The 21,454-nt window shown below is 35.2% G+C and overlaps 1 protein-coding gene and 1 pseudogene across 1 annotated transcript in view; one reads left to right on the forward strand and one right to left on the reverse strand.

Moving 5' to 3' along the window:
• LOC122331319 overlaps nt 1-13,908 on the reverse strand; it is a 44,478-nt pseudogene extending 30,570 nt beyond the window's left edge.
• Nucleotides 13,909-15,287: 1,379 nt separating this feature from the next.
• LOC122331320 (transmembrane protein 266-like) overlaps nt 15,288-21,454 on the forward strand; it is a 58,350-nt gene continuing 52,183 nt past the window's right edge. The window contains exons 1-3 of the mRNA XM_043228878.1: nt 15,288-15,428; nt 20,047-20,217; nt 20,351-20,443. Of these exons, the coding sequence (XP_043084813.1) occupies nt 15,288-15,428; nt 20,047-20,217; nt 20,351-20,443 (405 nt within the window). The remainder of the gene's footprint in view (nt 15,429-20,046; nt 20,218-20,350; nt 20,444-21,454) is intronic.

Raw genomic sequence — 21,454 nt, forward strand, 5'->3', positions numbered from 1 at the left:
GTCACGCCAGAAACAAGACCTGTGACGTGCTCAGCGCTTTCTCCGCCGACAGTTACAGGAGAGCGGAGCGAAGCTGTCGACGTGCCGATGGTGTGAAACTTGATTAAGTCTTCTATGGAAATCTGTATGTTTTGTAGATAATACAACCCAGAAAATGTGAGAAAAAGCATCTTCTTGAGCAGAAAGCATGGCCCAACAGAAAATATACTGACATTAATCCCAGAAATGCATTTTTCAATGCAATGTAGGTTGGCTCCTGCTAGGCTAAGTGACATTAGGGCTGAACGATTCTGCCAAAAATCATTATTATCGATTATAGTATAGAAATTGTAATTGCGATTTATTAATTAGGAGCGGTCAGTGAATAACGTTTTTGTACATTGCTTGAAACAACCATACAGCCATATTTTTGGAAAAACAGCTGAAAAGCATGCAGCTTTTCTATAGTATTAAGCCTCGAATGAGAACCAATTCATCCAGATTATATTCTAAATGCAGAAATGCAGTAGTAGTTGTGCAACGAAGTGCATTAATTTAAATAAATGTCAAGAAACCTTGACATAAAAGCTGTCTGTAGTTTACATATTTTGCATGGCTTGCCGATTTTATGCAAACTTTTGATAAAGCGATAGAAACTGCTGTACAGTCGCGACACAAATACAGCCAATAAAATATTTCATATTGGACTTTTACAATAATAAACCAAAAGTGCTGTACTGGTACTGAAGAAAATATTTCTTAAGCTTTAAATGCGTTCTAGATGCTTAGCAGCATAACTGGGTGCCCTTCTTAGCGAGACATGAAATACGTACAAGCAAGTACCCATATCACTGCAGTTTCCAAAAGAAATGGACACTGAGAGAGGCAGTAAAACTCTGACACCTTTTTATGCCTTTCAGTTAATAAAGCATAATTGTCACACATAATTAATTGAAGAATATCACGTTCCTGACTTAAAACAAATTATTAATATGCTGGGAGATTTGAAAGCCGATGCTGTTGAGCGTTAGCATCAGCACATATCCAGCTTCATGTCCTGCAGGTTTTCATAGGCAGTAGGTTTGTTCGGTAGCTACAGTGAGGCAAGGAGCTAGAGGTTAGAATCCCGTGTGACTACGGTTGAGAGGTTAAACAAGCGTTTCATATCTGTGTAAAGAGAAGTTGAAGTAACAATTACATCCAACAAATGCATTTTTATATCTCTTTTGCATTTGTAGATTTAGGGATTAGATTTAGTGTGGCGCATATTTCCACACAATAGAGCATTAACTTTTGTAAGAGTCAGCGGATATTTTAAATACATATCTCTCATAGATGTAATAATAACGATGCCAGGTGAATGTAATGTGAACCTGTGTTTTAGCATCACTGAGTGGACATTTCTCTTTGAAACTGTGGCGAAAGCGTGCGGTAAGCAAACCATACATAAAAAAGGCCCTTGCACAGAGGTACATATTTTTTAAGAGATCAGGTTGGTTTTCACCACTGTCATGAGACTGGGCTGTTATCATACCAAAGGACAGTTATGTGTCACACCTGAGCGTCACCTGACACGGCAAGCGAATCACATGAGACAGAGCAGCTCTGTGCTGACATCCAAGAAGGAAACTACCCCTCCTGTAATCACCACACTTTCCCGAGAGTTGCGTGGACCATCTGTCTCACACACACACACACCTTTTGCACACACACACACACACACACACACAGGCGTGGCTGCGTGGACAGTGTGGCGGCTGCGCCATAATTAAAGCTTACATGGTGTTTGTCAGCTTTCCTGCATGTAGCAGAGCCGCGCGAGTAGCCCCATCCACGGTGAATCCCACGCTACCCAGGCCGGGACTGCAGCATCGATTGCCAAAAAGCACAGTCCAGCGCCATAGAGGCACTGAGTGCTCCACCTCCCAGCATGCGGTCTGCGACTGCCAGATGATTTTTAAAGCCACATTTGCACACTACCGACCGGGAACACAAATCGCCCACACCCACCAGCTGGCATTTAAAAATATGGTGAGAAGTGGTGCGAAGCCAATACTCCTGCGGTAAACATCCGAGCATTTGAAAACAAGACGGGGAGGATGCTGCTGCAGGAAGCGCTGGTCTTTTCAGCGCTTATTATGTCAGGACAAAGCTGGGCTGTGATTGAGTCACCTTTTAATGTGGCACAAGCGAGGCAAAGCGGACTTCTGTGGCGATAATCAAGGAGAATCTGACTCTGTGACTCGAGCAGAAAAAAAGCGGCGATCTAAAAATCTAAAAAAATTAGTACCCAGCACGATTGATATGGATCATAAAGGCATGCTAGTCAAAAATAAAGAAATGCAGCGAGATGAGCAGAAATGCATCCACTTATTAAAAAGCGTACTTGGTTTGAAGAAAGTTAATGTTTAGGGATAATTGTAATTGTAGTGATATAAATATTATATAAATATAATCTTTGTTATATATTTTTTTCGATCTCCTAAAGATAATCATTTTGGCTTTGTGTTTTCTATTTTTAAATCTTAAAGAAATAAATATAAAACATAAAATAAGCTCACAACTGTATAATTTAAGGTTTATTTTTAAGCTGCATCACGATTCTCAAACAGACCTGAACTATACCCAGTTCTGCATTAAGTCGTTTCAGCATGTATAAACAAATTCCTTTGAAAGTACTACTTTATGCCAGATGATTGTGATCTACGGCTATTTTACAGATACTGCTGGTATTTATTGTTTATAAGACATGCGGGAGCTTATTTTACCTCACCTGCCAAACATTAAATAGAATCCAGAAATTCCAGTTAAAAGAGTCAGTATCGATGAATCTAAGTGAGAGTATGCTGACTTCTTCCTGATTTTTACAGATATCTGTATATTTCTTTTCCAGCCTGAGTGTATGTTTAGTCAAGGAATCTTTTATCCGATGATAACTGAAAGTAGTACTTTTTTGTAAGAGAAGAGAGACTAACAAAAAGAAAAAAAAGTTACGTAGAGTAGCGCTACAAGCAAAAGAAAAAGAGTTGTTAATTTGATTTACTCCCGAAATTATTTGATTTTAACCGAACTTTCAAATTATCCCTCTTGTATTTAATATTTATCATGTTTTTCAAATGAATTGGTTCTAGTGTGTGTAGATAGTTATTGAGATTTATTTAAAAAATATTAATAAGTATACATATTATTAATATTACTCAATAAGATTATAATAAATGGAAATTTGAAAAACTACATTTGTGCTTTGTTATACACACACACACATATATATATATATATATCTTTATGGAGTGAAAAAAAATTAATTTTCACTCCCAAGAAGAACAAAAATCCATTTGACAATTAAAGTAAAATAATTTTTTTTTAAATATATATATATATATATATATATATATATATATATATATATATATATATATATATATATATATTTTTTTTTATCCTTTATAGGTGAGAAGCCCCAGAAAACTTACTGGTAAACTAGTAAATCTAGTTAAAATAAAATAAATAAATAAGCAAAGCATTAGCACTTGAAATTCTGTAGCATAAAATCTCAAAATAGTGTTTTTTTAAAGATTACATTTTGCATTTTTGTGTATGTGTTTAAATGTAAAACTGGTCACAAAAAGATTCAAAATGTCTATATTCACTTCTTTGATGTCTATTTCCTGGATTTAGGTTATTGCAGCATCAATGGGAAGTCCCCAACTGCAACTGCGTAGATGTGTGTACTTGTTTTCTGTGTGGTATCATGGTGTGTGCTAGCAGATTCTTACCCCTCTTGGTTGTCCTCTTCTGTGGAGTTGGAAAGTAGCTGGGATCCATGCGAGAGGTCAAGGGCAGCTGAGAGAGGGTCCCTGAGAAAGCTGACCCATGCACTGGAGCCATGCACTGGCCTTCATCCTCCCACCTGCTGGAGATCACCTCCAGATCGGCGCTGCATCTGCTGAGGCCTGAGGACTGCAGGACACACTATATTGTCTTCTTCTACAAGAACAAGTCTTAAATAAGATGACCTTAAAAGTATTACAAAGCGTTACATACTGAAACACAGGTAAAAAAGCGAAACCATCTACACTCTTATGCAGATGAGGAAGTCAACATGCAACGAAATCCAGATACTCAGATAATTTCTGTGTGAATGATTAATCATAATTAATCAATGGATTGAAGAAGTACCTTCGAAACCACCTTGATTCGCTAGAAACAATTTCAATCAGTGCACAGGGAAGTTGATTCATTTAAGTGAATGAGTTCATTTAGGTTGTTCATGGAGCTTGGCTGACTTCTGCAAAACTGCTTCATTTCATACTAACCGCCATTATAAACACGATTCCTTTAAAATCACTTACTGATTTATTTGAGGCACTGTATGAAAATCGTACAGGAAATATCCAGTTAGCGCCAATTAAAAGGTAAACAAGTTTACATTTAAAACTGCTTACTTCACAAAAGAAGGTACCCAAAGGAAGAATTCATAAACGTGTACTAGTGTGAGAACTACTTCATTAACACGGACTACCTAATAAAACTAATCCGCTAAAAATGAGCCACTGATTCACTTCCAGGAAAATATTTAGTTATGTGCAGTTGTTTGCATTGAGTAGACTGATTTTAATCAATTAGTGAACTGTTTGGTACTGATTCATGCAAATCAAATTTTACTTAGACTGACGATTTACATCTGAACAAACAATTCACTAACATGAGTCACTGATTCATTTAGGTCCTGCATAAAACTCCATGCAAGACATGGCACATGATTCCAGTAATGAACTGTTACTTGTTCATGACTAAATAAGTGTTTTAATTCTGCCACCAAATAGTATTGTTTCTTCAGTGTTGGGGTGGCTGTACAAGTAACACAAGTTAAGTAATCAGATTACTTTTTCAAGTAATCAATAACACTAGTTAACTTCAAATAAATGCTTATAAGTTACGTTGTTTTCCCATTTGTACACCCAGCACATCTTTCCTGTACCCCTGTTGAGAGAAATTGGGAGTGAAAATCCTCGCACATCTGATCCATAAGTTCCACGTATGTTTTTTAGTATTCGTCATGCTTTCAGACAAAATGCATGCTGCTGATCTGAAAAATGCAACAAACCTGATCGTTTTTTTGGCAGTTTTGGAGCATTGTGTAAGCGTGCAGGAGCTTATTAATTTCAATTAGCCAATGCAATCGCATCGAGTAACTTTTCCAGCAACACTGATTTCATCATTTGGAGAAAAATATTTACAATGTGGAAACAAAAATGAGTTTTGTTTCATGTTGACTTACGTGTGCGACTAGGGCGAAAAACAGAAAATAAGGTGATAAATAAGAGCCTGGAGTTAGCATATGGAGAAAAACACCATGTCGGAAGAGGAAAGACCACAAAAGCACACAAGCAATACACAAAGGAACTGTATATATACGGTGAAGATGGAAAAAAAATCAAACATGATTTAGGGGCACTTGAGAGAGAGGGCCAGGGGATGAGGGTGTGTTTTATTCAACAATGCATGATGCATAAGGAACACGAACACAATGAGCGACTAGCAACAGGAGGCGAACGAATCACAAGCGCCACAGGGAGCCCAGAATCCCATTATTCAGGAAGCTGTTCCGTCGATTACACGACTGATGTGACTGCGAGGCAGGCGACAGGCAGATTGAGAACCTCAAAGGCACGGCCGCGGGCGTGGAACTGTAAATCGTCGAGCCTCAATGGCTACATGGGAAATGAATGAAAGATTAAGTTGAGGCCTGGCGTCCCACGTGTCTGAATTGATTCCTAAACCAGAATATTCATCGCAGCCGGCGCCATCATCGCGTTGCATCCCACAATAATGAGGCACCGAGGAGAATTTCAAGCACAATATTGTGGCAAAAACAACAAAATCCCACAGTTCCGATGTCATAGCCGGTTCTGCCTTTGATTTATTGGATACAGTCTTGCTTTGATTCTTCTCCCGTTTGCAGTCTGAGATTGCTGTTTCTCAATCTCAGCGCAAACAAAGCGACTATGTTCTCCAACTAAACTTCTGCGGCGTTAAGCAGTAGTAATTTTTAGTGGCAAATAGTTAACGTAGATATAGTAAATAATGACAAAATGGTAAAGAAGTTCTTGTTTAATTGCAGTACAATAACGTGATAACCCACAGCCATCCTGTGCAGTCTGCCGACGCTCCGCTCTGCTAAAACAAGCGCAATGTGATAATATGTGTAATCACCTTGTACGCTCATAGCTGAAATCAATACTCCCGCAACCCTGAACGGCAATCCAAGGGCAGAAGAAAGGACAGAATACTTAGGCAGAGAGGAGGCAGAAAGCCTGGGTTTTGGCTTCTGTCCCAGAGCGTGCCGGATGAGGGGGAGATAAGTATGCCAGTGCACAGAGAAGGGGAAAAAGGCTTGCTTGTGGTGAGTAAGAGAGAAAACGAAGCATTGCCGCTACGAATACAGGGTCCAACGGAAGGCTATACTGTACTGTATGTATGTGTGGATGGATATTGTGAGATAGTGACTGCTTCTGCTGGATAATAAAGCCCCATCATAACCTTTAAAATGTTGTCCAGTTTGTGGACCCAAACGTACGTAATTTCTTCAGAAAAGCTTCACTTGCTTTGAATATTCACACCACTCTGTCTGTGCGCATTGTGTTTGAGCAAACAATGCATGAAACATGAATGAACAACAATGAATAATTGGTGGCTTCAGGACATTATATTTTAACTCGAAATGAAAGCATATTTTTTTAAAATATATAAAAATAAGAATATAAAAGATTTTATTTCATATTTTATAAAAAAAAAAAAAAAAATATATATATATATATATATATATATATATATATATATACATTAATATATTTTTTATGTATTTAATGTATCTTTTATATAATTATCAAATTGTAGTAATTAAAAATCATATTAGAATTTTGCATTAATTGTAGCAATTCAAAGTATTTATTGTTATTGCTTTGCGTTTTTGTAAAAAAATTCAGTAACTGGAAATTGCAAGGATAAAAACAATTGTCAACTGTTAAACATTTTTTTAAATAAAATAATATAAAAGTAAGTACTGCTAAGTAATTGCAATTAAAAAAGAAAATACTAAGTTTTAAGATTCATAAACACTACTGTACTACTGTTGCTTACTTTTTAAATTATACTTTTTAATTATATGTTTATTCTACAACTTCAAATAATTTCTTTGTAAATAAGTTGGCAATAAAGAAAAATTATAGAATTTTTATTAAAAATAACTGCAACACTATTGGATGGACGAATGGTGAATCCTACCAATATTAAAACATCTGAACAAATTCTACGGTAATGGGAGGGGAGAAATATGGTTAAGTGCTTTAAATTTAATGCCACAATGCAAAAAGAAAACTGAAACTTTCTTTGTTCTTAATTTCTTATTCTAACTGAAGTTTGCAATAAATGAAAAGACAACACCAGCCATCATCAGTATCTTGTACAGGGCACTAAAATGCTCACGGCGTCGTACACACTTCTCACCGCAACCTTCATGCCGGCTGGCTGGTAAAGGACGGCCTCAGCATGTGGCGTCCCGTCTCCCCGATGCTGCTGTATCTGCACATTTGGCACTGCTTCCGCCGATTGCTAACAGGACTCTAATCAGTCCTGGCACGCACAACTGTTCAGAGCATCACAATCGCATTTCAAAAAACCATGCAAAGCCGCAGCGCCGTCGGTACGCGGTGAGTGTTCGCTACAGCGGCACAACGCCCACAGAGTTTCTGTTTGTCTCACCGCGGGACAAGCGGAGAGGACACGGACACAAGACCAGGTTCTGAAGTGATTAGAGGAGGCTTGCAGGAGCCGGAGAAAATGAGTGAAAACTGAATCGGTTATAACATACTTTGCATTTATTCATTACTATTCTATTTATTTAGCATTTATTATGCAAATGTGGCATAAAAGTATACCAAAAGACATTATATAGCCTGTTAGTCACATTTGGATGTCCCAAAACCCTGTGAGTTGATAAGGAAAGCTAATACTATAAATAAAAATAGTTAAAACTTACTTACAAAAGATCTGTTTTGTTTACTTGCATATCAATGTAAAGATAACTATGGAAATAGAGAAGAAAAGAATAATAAGTTAAAACCAATCAGTTACTGTGTAAAGTATGTAACCATGTACATATATATATATATATATATATATAACTTAACATATATATATATATATATATATATATATATATATATATATATATATTCTCTATCCAAAACATGTGATAAATAATTTAATGCAAGAAAACGTAGCCTGATTTCGCATCAATAAATACCTACTTTGCTGCTTTATTAATGGTCAAGGCAGATATCAATTTTAGGGTAGGATTATTAAAATGCAGAATAGAAACATTAACAGTATTTGAAATGCTAATATATGCTAACTTAATATGCATGGCGCACACACACACACACTTACATATAAATACGTTTTTAATTCAGAAAGATGTTGTGTAAGAGTATTTTATTTCCACTGACTGAACGACGTAAACTAGCCTGCGTCTCACTTTGGTGAGTTCTGTGCACAGTCATAAATCAGCCGGAGAGAATCAACAAATAAATAAGCAGCCCACAGGGACGACATTAACCCCCACCTACCTATTTTATGGCTTGCTACGTTTCCAGCTCCATAGCTTGATACATAAGTAAATAAGGCTGGTTACCAAATATGTATTTTACCAAAAATACCTCAATAGCGTCTGCTAAGCAGGGGACATTCTTGTATTTTTAGATTTGCATATGATCTTAATATTTACATTTAATAACAAAATTAAATACTGGTACATCCACGGGCTTTTTTGGAGGCTTTCGAGAGCATTGTGTTCGGTATTCTGAAACCCTCCAACAAAATAATATAAATGTTTTGTTTATGTTAGAGAAAATGGAGAACGTTTCTGTTCTGAGGCGCGGAACATATTGTGGCTGTTTTAAGAGGAACTGCTGGTCTCTAGACAGGCGCTACGGAGACGCTGTAATCTTCAGCAGTATCTAGGCGAAAGCTGCGCCTCACGCTGCGCTCAGCCATAGAAATGCACAGACGGCAAGTGAAAGCACCTTCCGCCCGAAAAGTGCGGAGCTCGACTGAACACGAACCTCAGTGAATCAGCGAAGACCTTGAGACTACGTAGGCATGCGAAAAAAAATCACTGTCAATCTGGGTCCAGGTTAATTAAAGGGATACTACACCCTTGTGTTGTTCCAAACCTGCATGAACCACAAAAAGAAGATGTCTTATGAGAATGTTTTAAGCTCCTGTTGACTTCCATAGAGTTTTCCCTCCATACTGTGAAAGTTGTGGTTACTGGTAACTCTTTGCGCCAACATTCTTCAAAATGTCTTCTCTTTGGCCTCAGCTTTCCAAGCAATTGATGCACATTCAAAGGATTAATGTGCGTCTACGTCAGTAAGCCGGTTCTTTAAATAGCGTTAAATCTTTATCACCTGTTTTTCCGATGACTGACAGTTAATACACTGATAAAAATAGCAATGAATCACCTGCAAGACTGAACACGATATTGTAGCTTGTCAGTGATATCACGACTGTGTATTAACTGATGCTCAATTTGAGATATATATATATATATATATATATATATATATATATATATATATATATATATATATATATATAAAACAATTTCGATTGACCAATGTTATTGGAATTATTTGTGTTATTAAAATATTTAACAGTTTTTTCATTCATATTATTAATATATATTGTGTTGACTGAGCGTTTATTTCATTTTTCATTGTTTTTACTTTACTGGATCACGACAAGTCTGTATTTATGCAGAGTTTTTTTTTTTTTTTTTACCAAGGGTGATAACTATAAAGATGCGTAAAAAGATAATGATATTAGTGTCCACACCAACAGGCGATGTCGTCTGGTCACTTTCAAAGATGCATCTGTGGCTTTAAATTGTTCTGAAGTATTATCAACGATGTGTTTTTCTGTGCCTTTATCATTACAGATTGTGATGTGGACTCAGTTGTTTTAAAGCACGTGTCTTTATAGTTGTCGTGCTCGGTGTGGCGGGCCTTTATAAGCTGAAATGAAGTAAAAGCAGTGTGAATATCTCCAGGACATCCATCTAAGGTTTCTATTGCATTATCCAGTTCGCTAATACAGATCACAATTCACAGATTCTGTGACCTTATAAGACAGTAAGCAGCTGTTTCAGCATGGGATACACTAAAGTGGCTGTAACACGTCCTCGGTGGGCTTCCAAGCACGTAAACACACTGCAATCACAGAGGAGATACAACCTCTATGGCTCTGAACTAGCTAGCAGTTCGCAGAGGACAGTAACAATATGGTAGAAAAACTGTGGCCGGCAAACTATCCAGTGATATAGGTGAGAGAAGTTGTTTACTACAAAGTCCACACATGGTCTTGAAACAAGATGGCATAACCACATATAGGAGGGTACAAAAGGGTGTCAAGTGATATCCGGTAACATCTGTTACCTTCAGAGCCAGATGCTGCAAGCAGCATTCATCAGCAGAGCCAATCAGTTTAGCTCTAGTCAGCAGGACATTTGTCACCAGCTGTGAGATTCCCACGTCAAAAAGCGTTTGCAGGCTGACTGATATAATACTTCATTCTTCCGCCACGGTCTCTGTTGGAGACTTGCGTGACGATGAGCGGTATTTACGAGGGTTGAATAAGGCAGCTTTTGGTGCGTTACGAACCGAATGATGGTGGAAAAAAATTAACCGTCAGCATATTGTGGGCCCAGAAAAAGATTCATGGACCAAACCCAAGGATACAAAGCAAGTTATTTTGAAGAATATTTTGATCAGAATGGATGTCTGGTGTTGTAAGTCATGGTGTTTGCATGACCCCTTTCTGCAAGAGCATTAAAGGCTATACATCTGAAAGCTATGAGAAATTAAAGCATATGGTGCAGCGCACAAACCACGGCAATTTGGTGTACTTGTTTTTAATGCATTAGTGGCTAAATCCATATTTTTGTTGTGTATGTATATATATATATTAAAAATTGTGTCACAGTAAATTATTAAAACATCTAATTAACTTTGAATTAAATGGTTTCTTATACACAGACAAATTATAATTATTCTTTTTTTTTATTTTACTTTTTTTGTTGACAAATGTTTTAACCCTGTCACCAAAATAAGTAGTAACATGATTCAGATGGTTTTTCTTAAATAATTATTATTATTTTTTTATATTTTATATTTTTGACACACATCTTGCTCAGTGCTGTTGCAGGTAGTGACAAATAATAACATACAGCTTTGTTTTTACATTTTGACACAACTCACGTTCAGCCTATTGCAAAACAATGCAAAAATACTTGATCTAAATGACATCTCACACACAGACGCATAACATCATTATATGATTTTTCATTTTTAGCGAAAATCATTTTCAACCCTGTTACCAACATTATTTCTAAGAAAGTTAACCCGTCGTTTTTCTTTAATTTGTTGGGGAATTCTATTATGTTGGTATCTAAATCAAACAAATAAATGTAAGTTTTTTCATTTAAGCTAAAAAAAAAAAAAAAAAAATCAGTAGTTTCAAATTTAGATAGCCCAATTTCAGTAACAGGGTTGAAAAAGGGCAAACCACATTGAAATTAATGAATAATAAAACACCTCCAGGTAATGCTGCTAAGCATAAGCTCTGAAGTTTAACAAACTTACCGTTCATATTTTTACTTATGTTTTTGATATGAAGGTCCCTGTTATTTTGTAACTGTTTATGGAAAGTGTCTTATTACTGCATTTGAAGATCGTGGAGTTACATGAATATGACAAAAGCAGGTTATTAACTTAATTACATGATGAAATCATAAATAGTGGCTGTTAGTTAAAAATGGATGGTGCTGTAGTCTTCAAGGACAACAAGCAGAGAGGGCGGTGTTGTAAATGTTGAATGTCCCGAGCGAGAAAATGATCAGCTTTTGCACAAGAACAAGAGAACGAACCTCATTAGACAGGCAGTGGGGCTAAATGTTAGCTGACCTGTTTCCAAAAAAGCACAAAAAGCGTCCTCGGGGTGTGTCAGGAGTGCATGTAAACATCATGTGTGTGAAAAACATGAGCACATAGCATGCATGCATGTGTGCACAATCCACTCACACACACACACACACACACACACACACACACACACACCTTGGTGAATAGAAGGACACATTCAAACAATAAGAACATGACCACATGATCAAAACACTCCCAGGAAAATAGAAAATCTGTCATCTGTCGCGACTGTACAACATCCGTTACTTCACTGCATGCCACCACGATATGTTTACAAACTTTAAATATGGTTTGCTACTTTTGTAATATCATCTATGATATGAGCAAATCGAAAGCAAGAAATAGCAACCTTGATATAGCTGACCGCTAACTAGATAAACATAAATTCAACAAAACAAAACAACACCTGAAAGGGTGGCCAGATGTAATGTTTATATTTTAGTCATCCATCAATCATTTATGTATTATGATAAGTCAAATGTGCTGTAATGCAAATTGCAATGATAATAAAAACTAGAAAGTACATTTCCTGAAGAGAAAATGTGAGTGGTGCTTGCCGTGCCGAAACTCACGCTCGGTTGCATATTATGTCGCTAGCATGTTTTGTAACATGATTAACGGGTGACTGGCATGTTGCTAGCATGACTTAGCATGTGTCTACAGCATGTTTCCAGCATGATTAGCAAGTGACTAGCATGTTACTGCATGACAGCATGTGTCCTGGCATTTCCAGCATGATTGGCAAGTGACTAGCATGTTGCTAGCATGACTAGCATGTCACCAGCATGTTTCCAGCATGATTAGCAAGTGACTAGCATGTTGCTATCATGACTAGCATGTCACTAGCATGTTTCTGCCGCGACTAACAAAGTTAGTCATGTGAGAATAATTTGTAATGCTTTTCCTCTTCTGCTCTACGTCATTGCATTTATTTTATTCTACATTAATATAGAAGCGATTATGTCAGGATCATGTCACTGGAGCAATGGCGTAAATCAGCTTGAAATCACATGAATAAGAACATATTTTAAATGTATTTATATAAGCATTTATTTTGTTATATAGAAAACATTAAAAAACGTATGTTTAAGCTTTACTTTGGATTAAATAAATGCAGGCTTTGGGAGATCAATGAATTAAAAAATGATAATGTAATGTGATGATACTGTATATCAAACAGATATTATTTCTTAAATCTATCAAGAATAATTAGGAATTCTGTGGAATGTCTGTGCAGCAATTTGAACAAAACACGTAATTGTCAGACTTTTGTACTTCTGCAGGTTTTAGTCCATGCTAGCTGGTTATATGGGTAGTGTTCACAACAAAAAACAACAACAACAGTATAACTCTATATATATTTGACCAATAAATGCTATATAAAATAAGCATATCCTTCCACTACGAAGCGACCATTAGCTGTAGTTGTAAAACAAAAAAGTCACTGCTTTGAATATTCTCTTGCTCAGTTTTACCTCCGGAAAAGACCGTCTTATGGGTTGTTGACTTTCCTTGCTTTAAGCGTATGCGTCTTAGCTAGCAACACCACATCAGCGTTACGGCGGCTGCGTGTAAGTAATATCCACATGGCGGTTTAGTTTGATTTAATATAAGGAGATTTGCGGTTACACTTGCAATCCATCCTGCGGTGTGTAATTAGTCAAATGTATGGTGTTATTCTCTGCCGCTCCTCGGTGTCTCAGGCTCTGCTCTGAATGCACAGTACACAAGTGTGACTCGATGAACAAGAGCGACAGCTGAAGTAATCCACTCTGCATTCTACCGACCTCCCAAACCTCCTCTCCTTCTCTCCGGACACCCAAACCGCGCCATAATCCAGGAGCTTCCTCGCGAGAGCCACACACACCCAAGAAGACTTCTTCATGATACAATATGCAAACCTTTGACAGAGCTGATTATCGTTTAATACTCCTTCACCATATTGACCGAATAGGGTCAGAAGAATTTTAAATACGTCTCATCGGTTTTTGGTAGTGTTTCAAGTGTCTCAGCTTGCATATACACTTTAAATCATTATCATGAATTTATGGCATTTACTGGCAGACTTATGTTTAAATACAATGCTAATTGGCACATTTATGTAATTGTAATATTTCATAATAAAAAATTGGCATAAAAGGTTTAGTAACACTTTGGAATAGGTTGACCAACAAGTAACTGTGGCAGTCCAAGCTTTGGGCGCTGATCCACTTTCAAATTTGTCATACTAAAACCAAAATATACAAATGAACACCTAAATAAGACAAAGTAGTATACTTAAAATACCGATGTAAAATTTATTTTAAAGAAAACTTGGAGTGTACTTGGAGCACAAATCTACTAAACTAGCAGTTTAATGAGACTATACTTTAAAATGTACACACAAAAATGCTACAAGAAATGTTATCGGCTAAACTATCATTATACCCATAAGTTGACTTTTAGTATACTTCTGAGTAGTACAAACTAAAAACATAGATGTACTAGTTGTGTACCCAAAGTTTACTACTGTTATAATTAAAGTACTTGAAAATTATACTTTTATATACTACAAAGTGGGCGATTTATACATTATACATACTTTTATACATAAAGCATGCTTAAAATATACTTTACTTAAGTATACTAATAAACTTGACAGATACTACTTTTGGTAAGGGTATCAACATCAAAGGATTTTTAAACACACGTCTTCTGTAAGTTGTACAGACAGTGAATTTTCACGTTGAGGCACATCAAAGTTTTTACGCCTTCACATTTATGCATTTAAATGGTTTTTAAACACAAAATGTCATGAACATAAAATACTATAAACAATGCAATAAACATAAAAGTTTATAAGTTAAAAACCCATTTTTAATTTGATCCTTTGATATTCTGTATTATGTTCATGAACATTTTTACTGAAACCATTATTACAATCACATATGCATTTGTATCGTTTAATGTACATGCAGTACACTGTCAGCATTGACAAATGCAAAAAATGCATATTATGTACAAATCGTGGCGTTTTCCTTGTTCACTATATCGTCCTCTGAAGTCCACAATGAACAGCATTTCAGAGACTTAGCGATCACCACCAGCCACGGCGATGCAATAAAATAACATATACATACCTAACAGGCTTATTTAATTCTTGTGGTGGCAGGTCTGAAACTACAGAGAATGCAATGCAAGGCTTGCGTCATGAAGGCTCTCTCCACCTAAGAAAGGCAAGTCAGCATCGCGCTGCTGATCCTGGAACAACTGTGGGCTGGAAGGATGTGGAAAGAGCAGATAGGATCTCACATTCTCATGAGTCCCGAGGACACGCTGGCGCCTGACTGCAGAGCAGCGTGTGGCTATAGATTAAATCTCCATGCTCCTCCTGCTGCAGAGCTCCTGCTGCTGAAGATAGCCGAGGTGATGAAGAACATTCATATGCTGGACCGACCTTGTCTTAATGTCTATCTGACGTCATTTATTTTATTGGTAAATACTTTCCCAGTCTAATTTGATCTCATCTGGCATCCTGACCAGCCGGCACCCTGCAGCTATAACTAATCATCTATGCGAATCGGTTTATCTGCCCAATGGCTGTTTGAGAAATCAGTATTTTGATTGACAATAATATTAGTTGCTTGAAAACTTTCCAGCAATCTTTACAACTACTTCTATGATAAATGTCGTTTGCAGCATTAGCGCTACCATTAAGTGCTTCTTTCTTTCTTTTTTGAAAAGAAATTACTTCAGCAATGCTTCTTTGGTATTATTTGGCAAGGATGCATTGAATTGATTCTATTTTTTCTGCCAATCAAAGAATCCTGAAACAATGCATCATAGTATCCACAAAAATATTAACTGTTTTCAACATTGATTGTTTCTGGGCAGCACATTAGAGTGATTTCTGAAGGATGGGTATTATGCGCTGAAGACTGGAATAATGATGCGAAAGACCAAAGCTGCGTCCAAATAAATTCACTTTAAATAAGTCACGAAAACAGTTCATTTAAATTGTAATAAATTTATTAGTGCTGAAGCGATTAATCAAATCCAAAAATAAAATTGGAAATGTTTTTTTCTTTACATATATATGTTTGTACTGTGTATATATTAATTGTGTATGTATAAATACATAAACATGCATGTATATATTTACATATACATATATATATATATATATATATATATATATATATATATATATATAGAGAAGACATAAATATATAATATATATATATATATATATATATATATATATATATATATATATATATATAAATACATATATATATATATATATATATATATATATATATATATATATATATATATTTTGTCATTAAATATACATAATAAATATATACAGTACATGCTGTATAAGCAAAACTATGTTATTTTGTTTTAATTAATTATTGCCTAGCACTACAATTTAACATGTTTTTACTGTTTTATTTATAAAAAACTGTTTAAAAATCTAAATGACCAAAACTTTTTTTGATTAGTATATTTATTATTGTAAATACATATTAAATTGCCATATCATAATCACTTTGGAGTGCATATCTGTTACAGTCGGCACAATATATAGTGCTAATTTATTAATAGCGCATTTGCTGACCTATTTTTAGGTAGGACAGACTTGGCAAATCGCGTTGGAATAAGCGATGAAACCAAAAGCACTCTCCAACAAATGTAACACAAGCAAATCTTCACTGCAAAGAAGTATTGAGGCGAAATAAAGGGACAGTAACGTCTAAGCAGCGCACAATTGGCGTGGAGCAAACACACACCGCGCTAATTGTGCGTTGCTCATTCGACCACTATCCTATTTTGATGCTCCAATACTCTTTACAGTAATTTGTTTGTGTTACATTTGTTGGAGTTTGTATCATTTATTGTTTGCGTATTTAATCTGTTTAAACTCGTCTTATTAACTAAATTAGCACTATATTATGATTACTACACAGATATACTAAAGTGTTGTGATATAACAGTATGTATCATAACAATATACTAATCAAAAATTTTAGTCGACTAATTTTTAAACAAATTTTTCGTAAATGTATATATTAGAAACTGCCAATTATAAACAACTGAGTATTACATTAACTCAATAAATTTTTATTTACATAGCATGCCAATACTATATATATTTATTATTATGTATATTTAATAAACAAAAACATATATATATATATATATATATATATATATATATATATATATATATATATATATATATATTTATAATAGCATATATAAATATATATATATATATATATATATATATATATATATATATATATATATATATATATATATGTTTGTCATTAAATATACATAATAAATATATACAGTACACATGCTATGTAAACAAAACTATTTATTTTGAATAATTGTAATAAACATATATATATATATATATATATATATATATATATATATATATATATATATATATATATATTTATATATATATATAAATATATATATATATATATATATATATATATATATATATATATACTACTATATATATATATATATTATATATTTATGTCTCTCTCTCTCTCTATATATATATATATATATATATATATATATATATATATATATGTATATGTAAATATATACATGCATGTTTATGTATTTATATATACATAATTAATATATACAGTACACAAACATATATTATGTAAAAAGAAACATTTCCAATTTTATTTTTGGATTTGATTAATGTTGCCTTTTAATAAATTTTCTATTACAATTTAAATGAACTGTTTTCTTTCGGAATTTATTTTAAAGTGGAATTTATTTCTCTGACGCAAAGCTGAATTTCGGCATCATTACTCAGTCTTCACGCACACACCCATCCTTCAGAAATCACTCTAATGTGCTGCTCCAGAAACATTACTAATCAATGTTGAAAACAGTTGTGCCATTTAATATTTTGTGATACTATGTGATGCATTGTTTCAGGATTCTTCTTTGATTAAAAGAAAAAAAAACAGAATCAATTCAATGCATCCTTGCCAAATAATAATTAAAGAAGTATTAAGTTAGTTAATTTCTTCAAAAAAGAAAAAAGAAAGAAGCACTTTTAATGGTAGCGCTCAATGCTGTGCAAACGATACACATCATAGAAGTGAAGGTGCAAAGATTGCTGGAAAGTTTTTCAAGCAAATCTAATATTATTAAGCTGGACCTAAAAATACTGATTTCTCAAACAGCCATTGGGCAGATAAACTGATTCGCATAGATGATTAGTTATAGCTGCAGGGTGCCGGGGCTGGTCAGGATGCCAGATGATCGTACTAGAATAGACTGGGAAGCATTTAATAATAAAATAAATGACGCCAGATAGACATTAAGACAAGGTTCGGTCCAGCATAAGAATGTTCTTCATCACCTCCTGCCATCTTCTGCGCAGCAGGAGCTCTTGGCAGCAGGAGGAGCATGAGATCCCACTTATAGCCACACGCTGCTCTGGGCAGTCAGGCGCTCAGCGTGTCCCCGGACTCATGTGAGAATGCGTAGATCCCAAAACATCTGCTCTTTCCATTATCCTTCCAGCCCACAGCTGTCCCAGGATCAGCAGCAGCTGATGCTGACTTTGGCCTCTTAGGTGGAGCTTCCATGACGCAATCTTTTGCATTGCATTCTTCTGTAGCCTCAAATCAGGCCACCTCGCAATTAAATAAGCCTGTTAGGTATGTATATGTTATTTTTATTGCATCGCTGCGTGGCTGGTGGTGATCGCTAAGTCTCTGAAATGCTAAGTTCATTGTGACTTCAGAGGTGGACGATATAGTGAACAAGGAAAACGCCACGCATTTGTACATAATATGCATTTTTTTGCATTTGTCAATGCTGACAGTGCAATGCTATTATTGTAATATTAAACGATAAATGTGTATGTATTTGTAATGGTTTCAGTAAAATGTTCAAGAACATAATACAGAATGAATGATTATTTCAAAGGATTTGCAATTAAAATGGGTTTTTAACTTATAAACTCCCTTTATGTTTATTGCATTGTTTATAGTATTTTATGTTCATGACATTTTGTTAAAACCATTTAAATGCATAAATGTGAAGGCGTAAAAAAATCCTTTGATGTGCCTCAACGTAAAATCTTTCACTGTCTGTACAACTTTACAGGAAGACGTGTTGTTTAAAAATCTTTGGATGCTGATATACCTTTACCAAAAAGTAGTATCTGTCAAGTTTTATTAGTATACTTAAGTAAAGTATATTTTAAGCATGCTTTATGTATAAAAGTATGTATAATGTATAACCGGCCCACTTTGTAGTATATAAAAGTATACTTTCAAGTACTTTAATTATAACAGTAGTAAACTTTGCAGTACACAACTAGTGTACATTCATGTTTTTAGTTTGTAATTACACTAGAAGTATACTACTAAAGTCAACTTATAGGTATAATGATAGTTTAGCTTCGATAATACTTGTAGCATTTTGTACATTTTTGAAGTATAGTCTCATTAAAACTGCTAGTTTAGTAGATTTGTGCTCCAAGTACACTTCCAAGTTTTCTTTAAATAAATTTCACATCGTGATTTTTGGTATACTACTTTGTCTCTATTTAGGTGTTCTATTTGTATATTTTGGTTTTAGTATGACAATCGAGTGGATCAGCTACCCAAAGCTTGACCACACAGTTACCTCTTTGTTGGTCAATCCTATTCAGCAAAGTGTTACTAAAACCTTTATGTACAACTTTTTTTATTATGAAATATTATAATTATATAAATGTACAATTAGCATTGTATTTAAAACATAAGCCCGCTGTGCAAATGCTTCTCATGTTCTATGATAATGATTTAAAGTAAGATATGCGTGCTTGAGACACTTTGAAACACTACCTTCGTGAAACCTGAAGTGAGACGTGATTTGTTCCTTCTGAACCCTATTCGGGTCAATATGGTGGAAGGAGTATTAAACGATAATCAGCTCTGGAAGTCAAAGGTTTCTGTATATTGTATCATGAAGAAGCCCTGGGTGTGTGGCTCTGCAGGAAGCTCCTGGATTTCTCATGGCGGTGTTTGGGTGTCCGAGAGAGAAGGAGAGGGAGGTTTGGGAGGCCGTAGTGAATGCAGAGCGGGATTCCACCTCAGCTGTCGTGCTTTGTCTATCAGGAGCCGCACTTGTGTACTGTGCATTCAGAGCAGAGCCTGAGACACCGGGAGTGAGCGGCAGAGAATAACACCATACATTTGACTCCACCTACACACCGCAGGATAGATTGCAAGTGTACCGCAAATCTCCCTTATATTAAATCAAACCAAAACCGCCTATGTGGATATTACTTTACACTGCAGAGCGCTAACGCTGATCTGGTGCTGCGCAGAAGCAGACGACACAAGCTTAAAGCAAGGAAAGCTACAAACTATAAGATCAGCTGTCTTTCCGAGGTAAAACTGAGATAAGAGAATATTCAAAGCAGTGACTTTTTGTTTTACAACCATAGCGCTATCGGTCGCCGTAGTGGAAGGGATATGCTTATTTTATATAGCATTTTATTTGGTCAAATATATATAGAGTTATACTGTTGTTGTTGTTGTTTTTTTTGTTGGGAACATCGCTGACCTCATATAAACTAGCCAGTATGGACTAAAACCTGCAGAAGTGTACAAAAGTCTGACAATTACGTTGTTTTGTCTCAAATTGCTGCATACAGACATTCCACAGAATTCCTAATTTTATTCTGATAGATTTAAGAAATAATATCTAGTTTGATATACAGTATCATCACATTACATTATCATTTTTAATCTTACTGATCTCCCCAAAGCCTGCATTTATTTAATCCAAAGTAAAGCTTAAAACATATGTTTTTAAATGTTTTCATATAAATAAAATAAATGCTTTCTATATAAATACATTTTAAAATATGTTCTTATTCATGTGATTTGAAGCTGGATTTTAGCGCACATTGCTCCAGTGACATGATCCCTAAGTAATCGTTTCTATATTAATGTGTAGAATAAAATAAATGTACGATTTGTGAGCAGAAGAGAAAAGCATTACAAATCTTATTCCTCACATGACTAACTTGTTAGTCGTGCTAGAAACATATAGCGATGATAAACATGCTAGTCATGCTAGCAAACATGCTAGTCACTTGCTAATCATGCTAGACACATGCTAGAAGTCATGCTAGCAACATACTAGTCACTTGCTAATCATGCTGAAACATGCTAGACACATGCTAGTCATGCTTGCAACATGCTAGTCACTTGCTAATCATGTTAGAAACATGCTAGCTGACATGCTAGTTATGCAACCGAAGTGCGAACGAGTTTTGCAACTGCAAGCACCACTCACATTTTCTTCAGGAAATGTACTTTCTAGTTTTTATTATCATTGCAATTGCATTACAGTACATTTGGCTTACTGGTAATACATAAATGATTGATGCATGA

The sequence above is a fragment of the Puntigrus tetrazona genome, chromosome 25 (assembly GCF_018831695.1).
Source record: "Puntigrus tetrazona isolate hp1 chromosome 25, ASM1883169v1, whole genome shotgun sequence".
Classification (NCBI taxonomy): domain Eukaryota; kingdom Metazoa; phylum Chordata; class Actinopteri; order Cypriniformes; family Cyprinidae; genus Puntigrus; species Puntigrus tetrazona.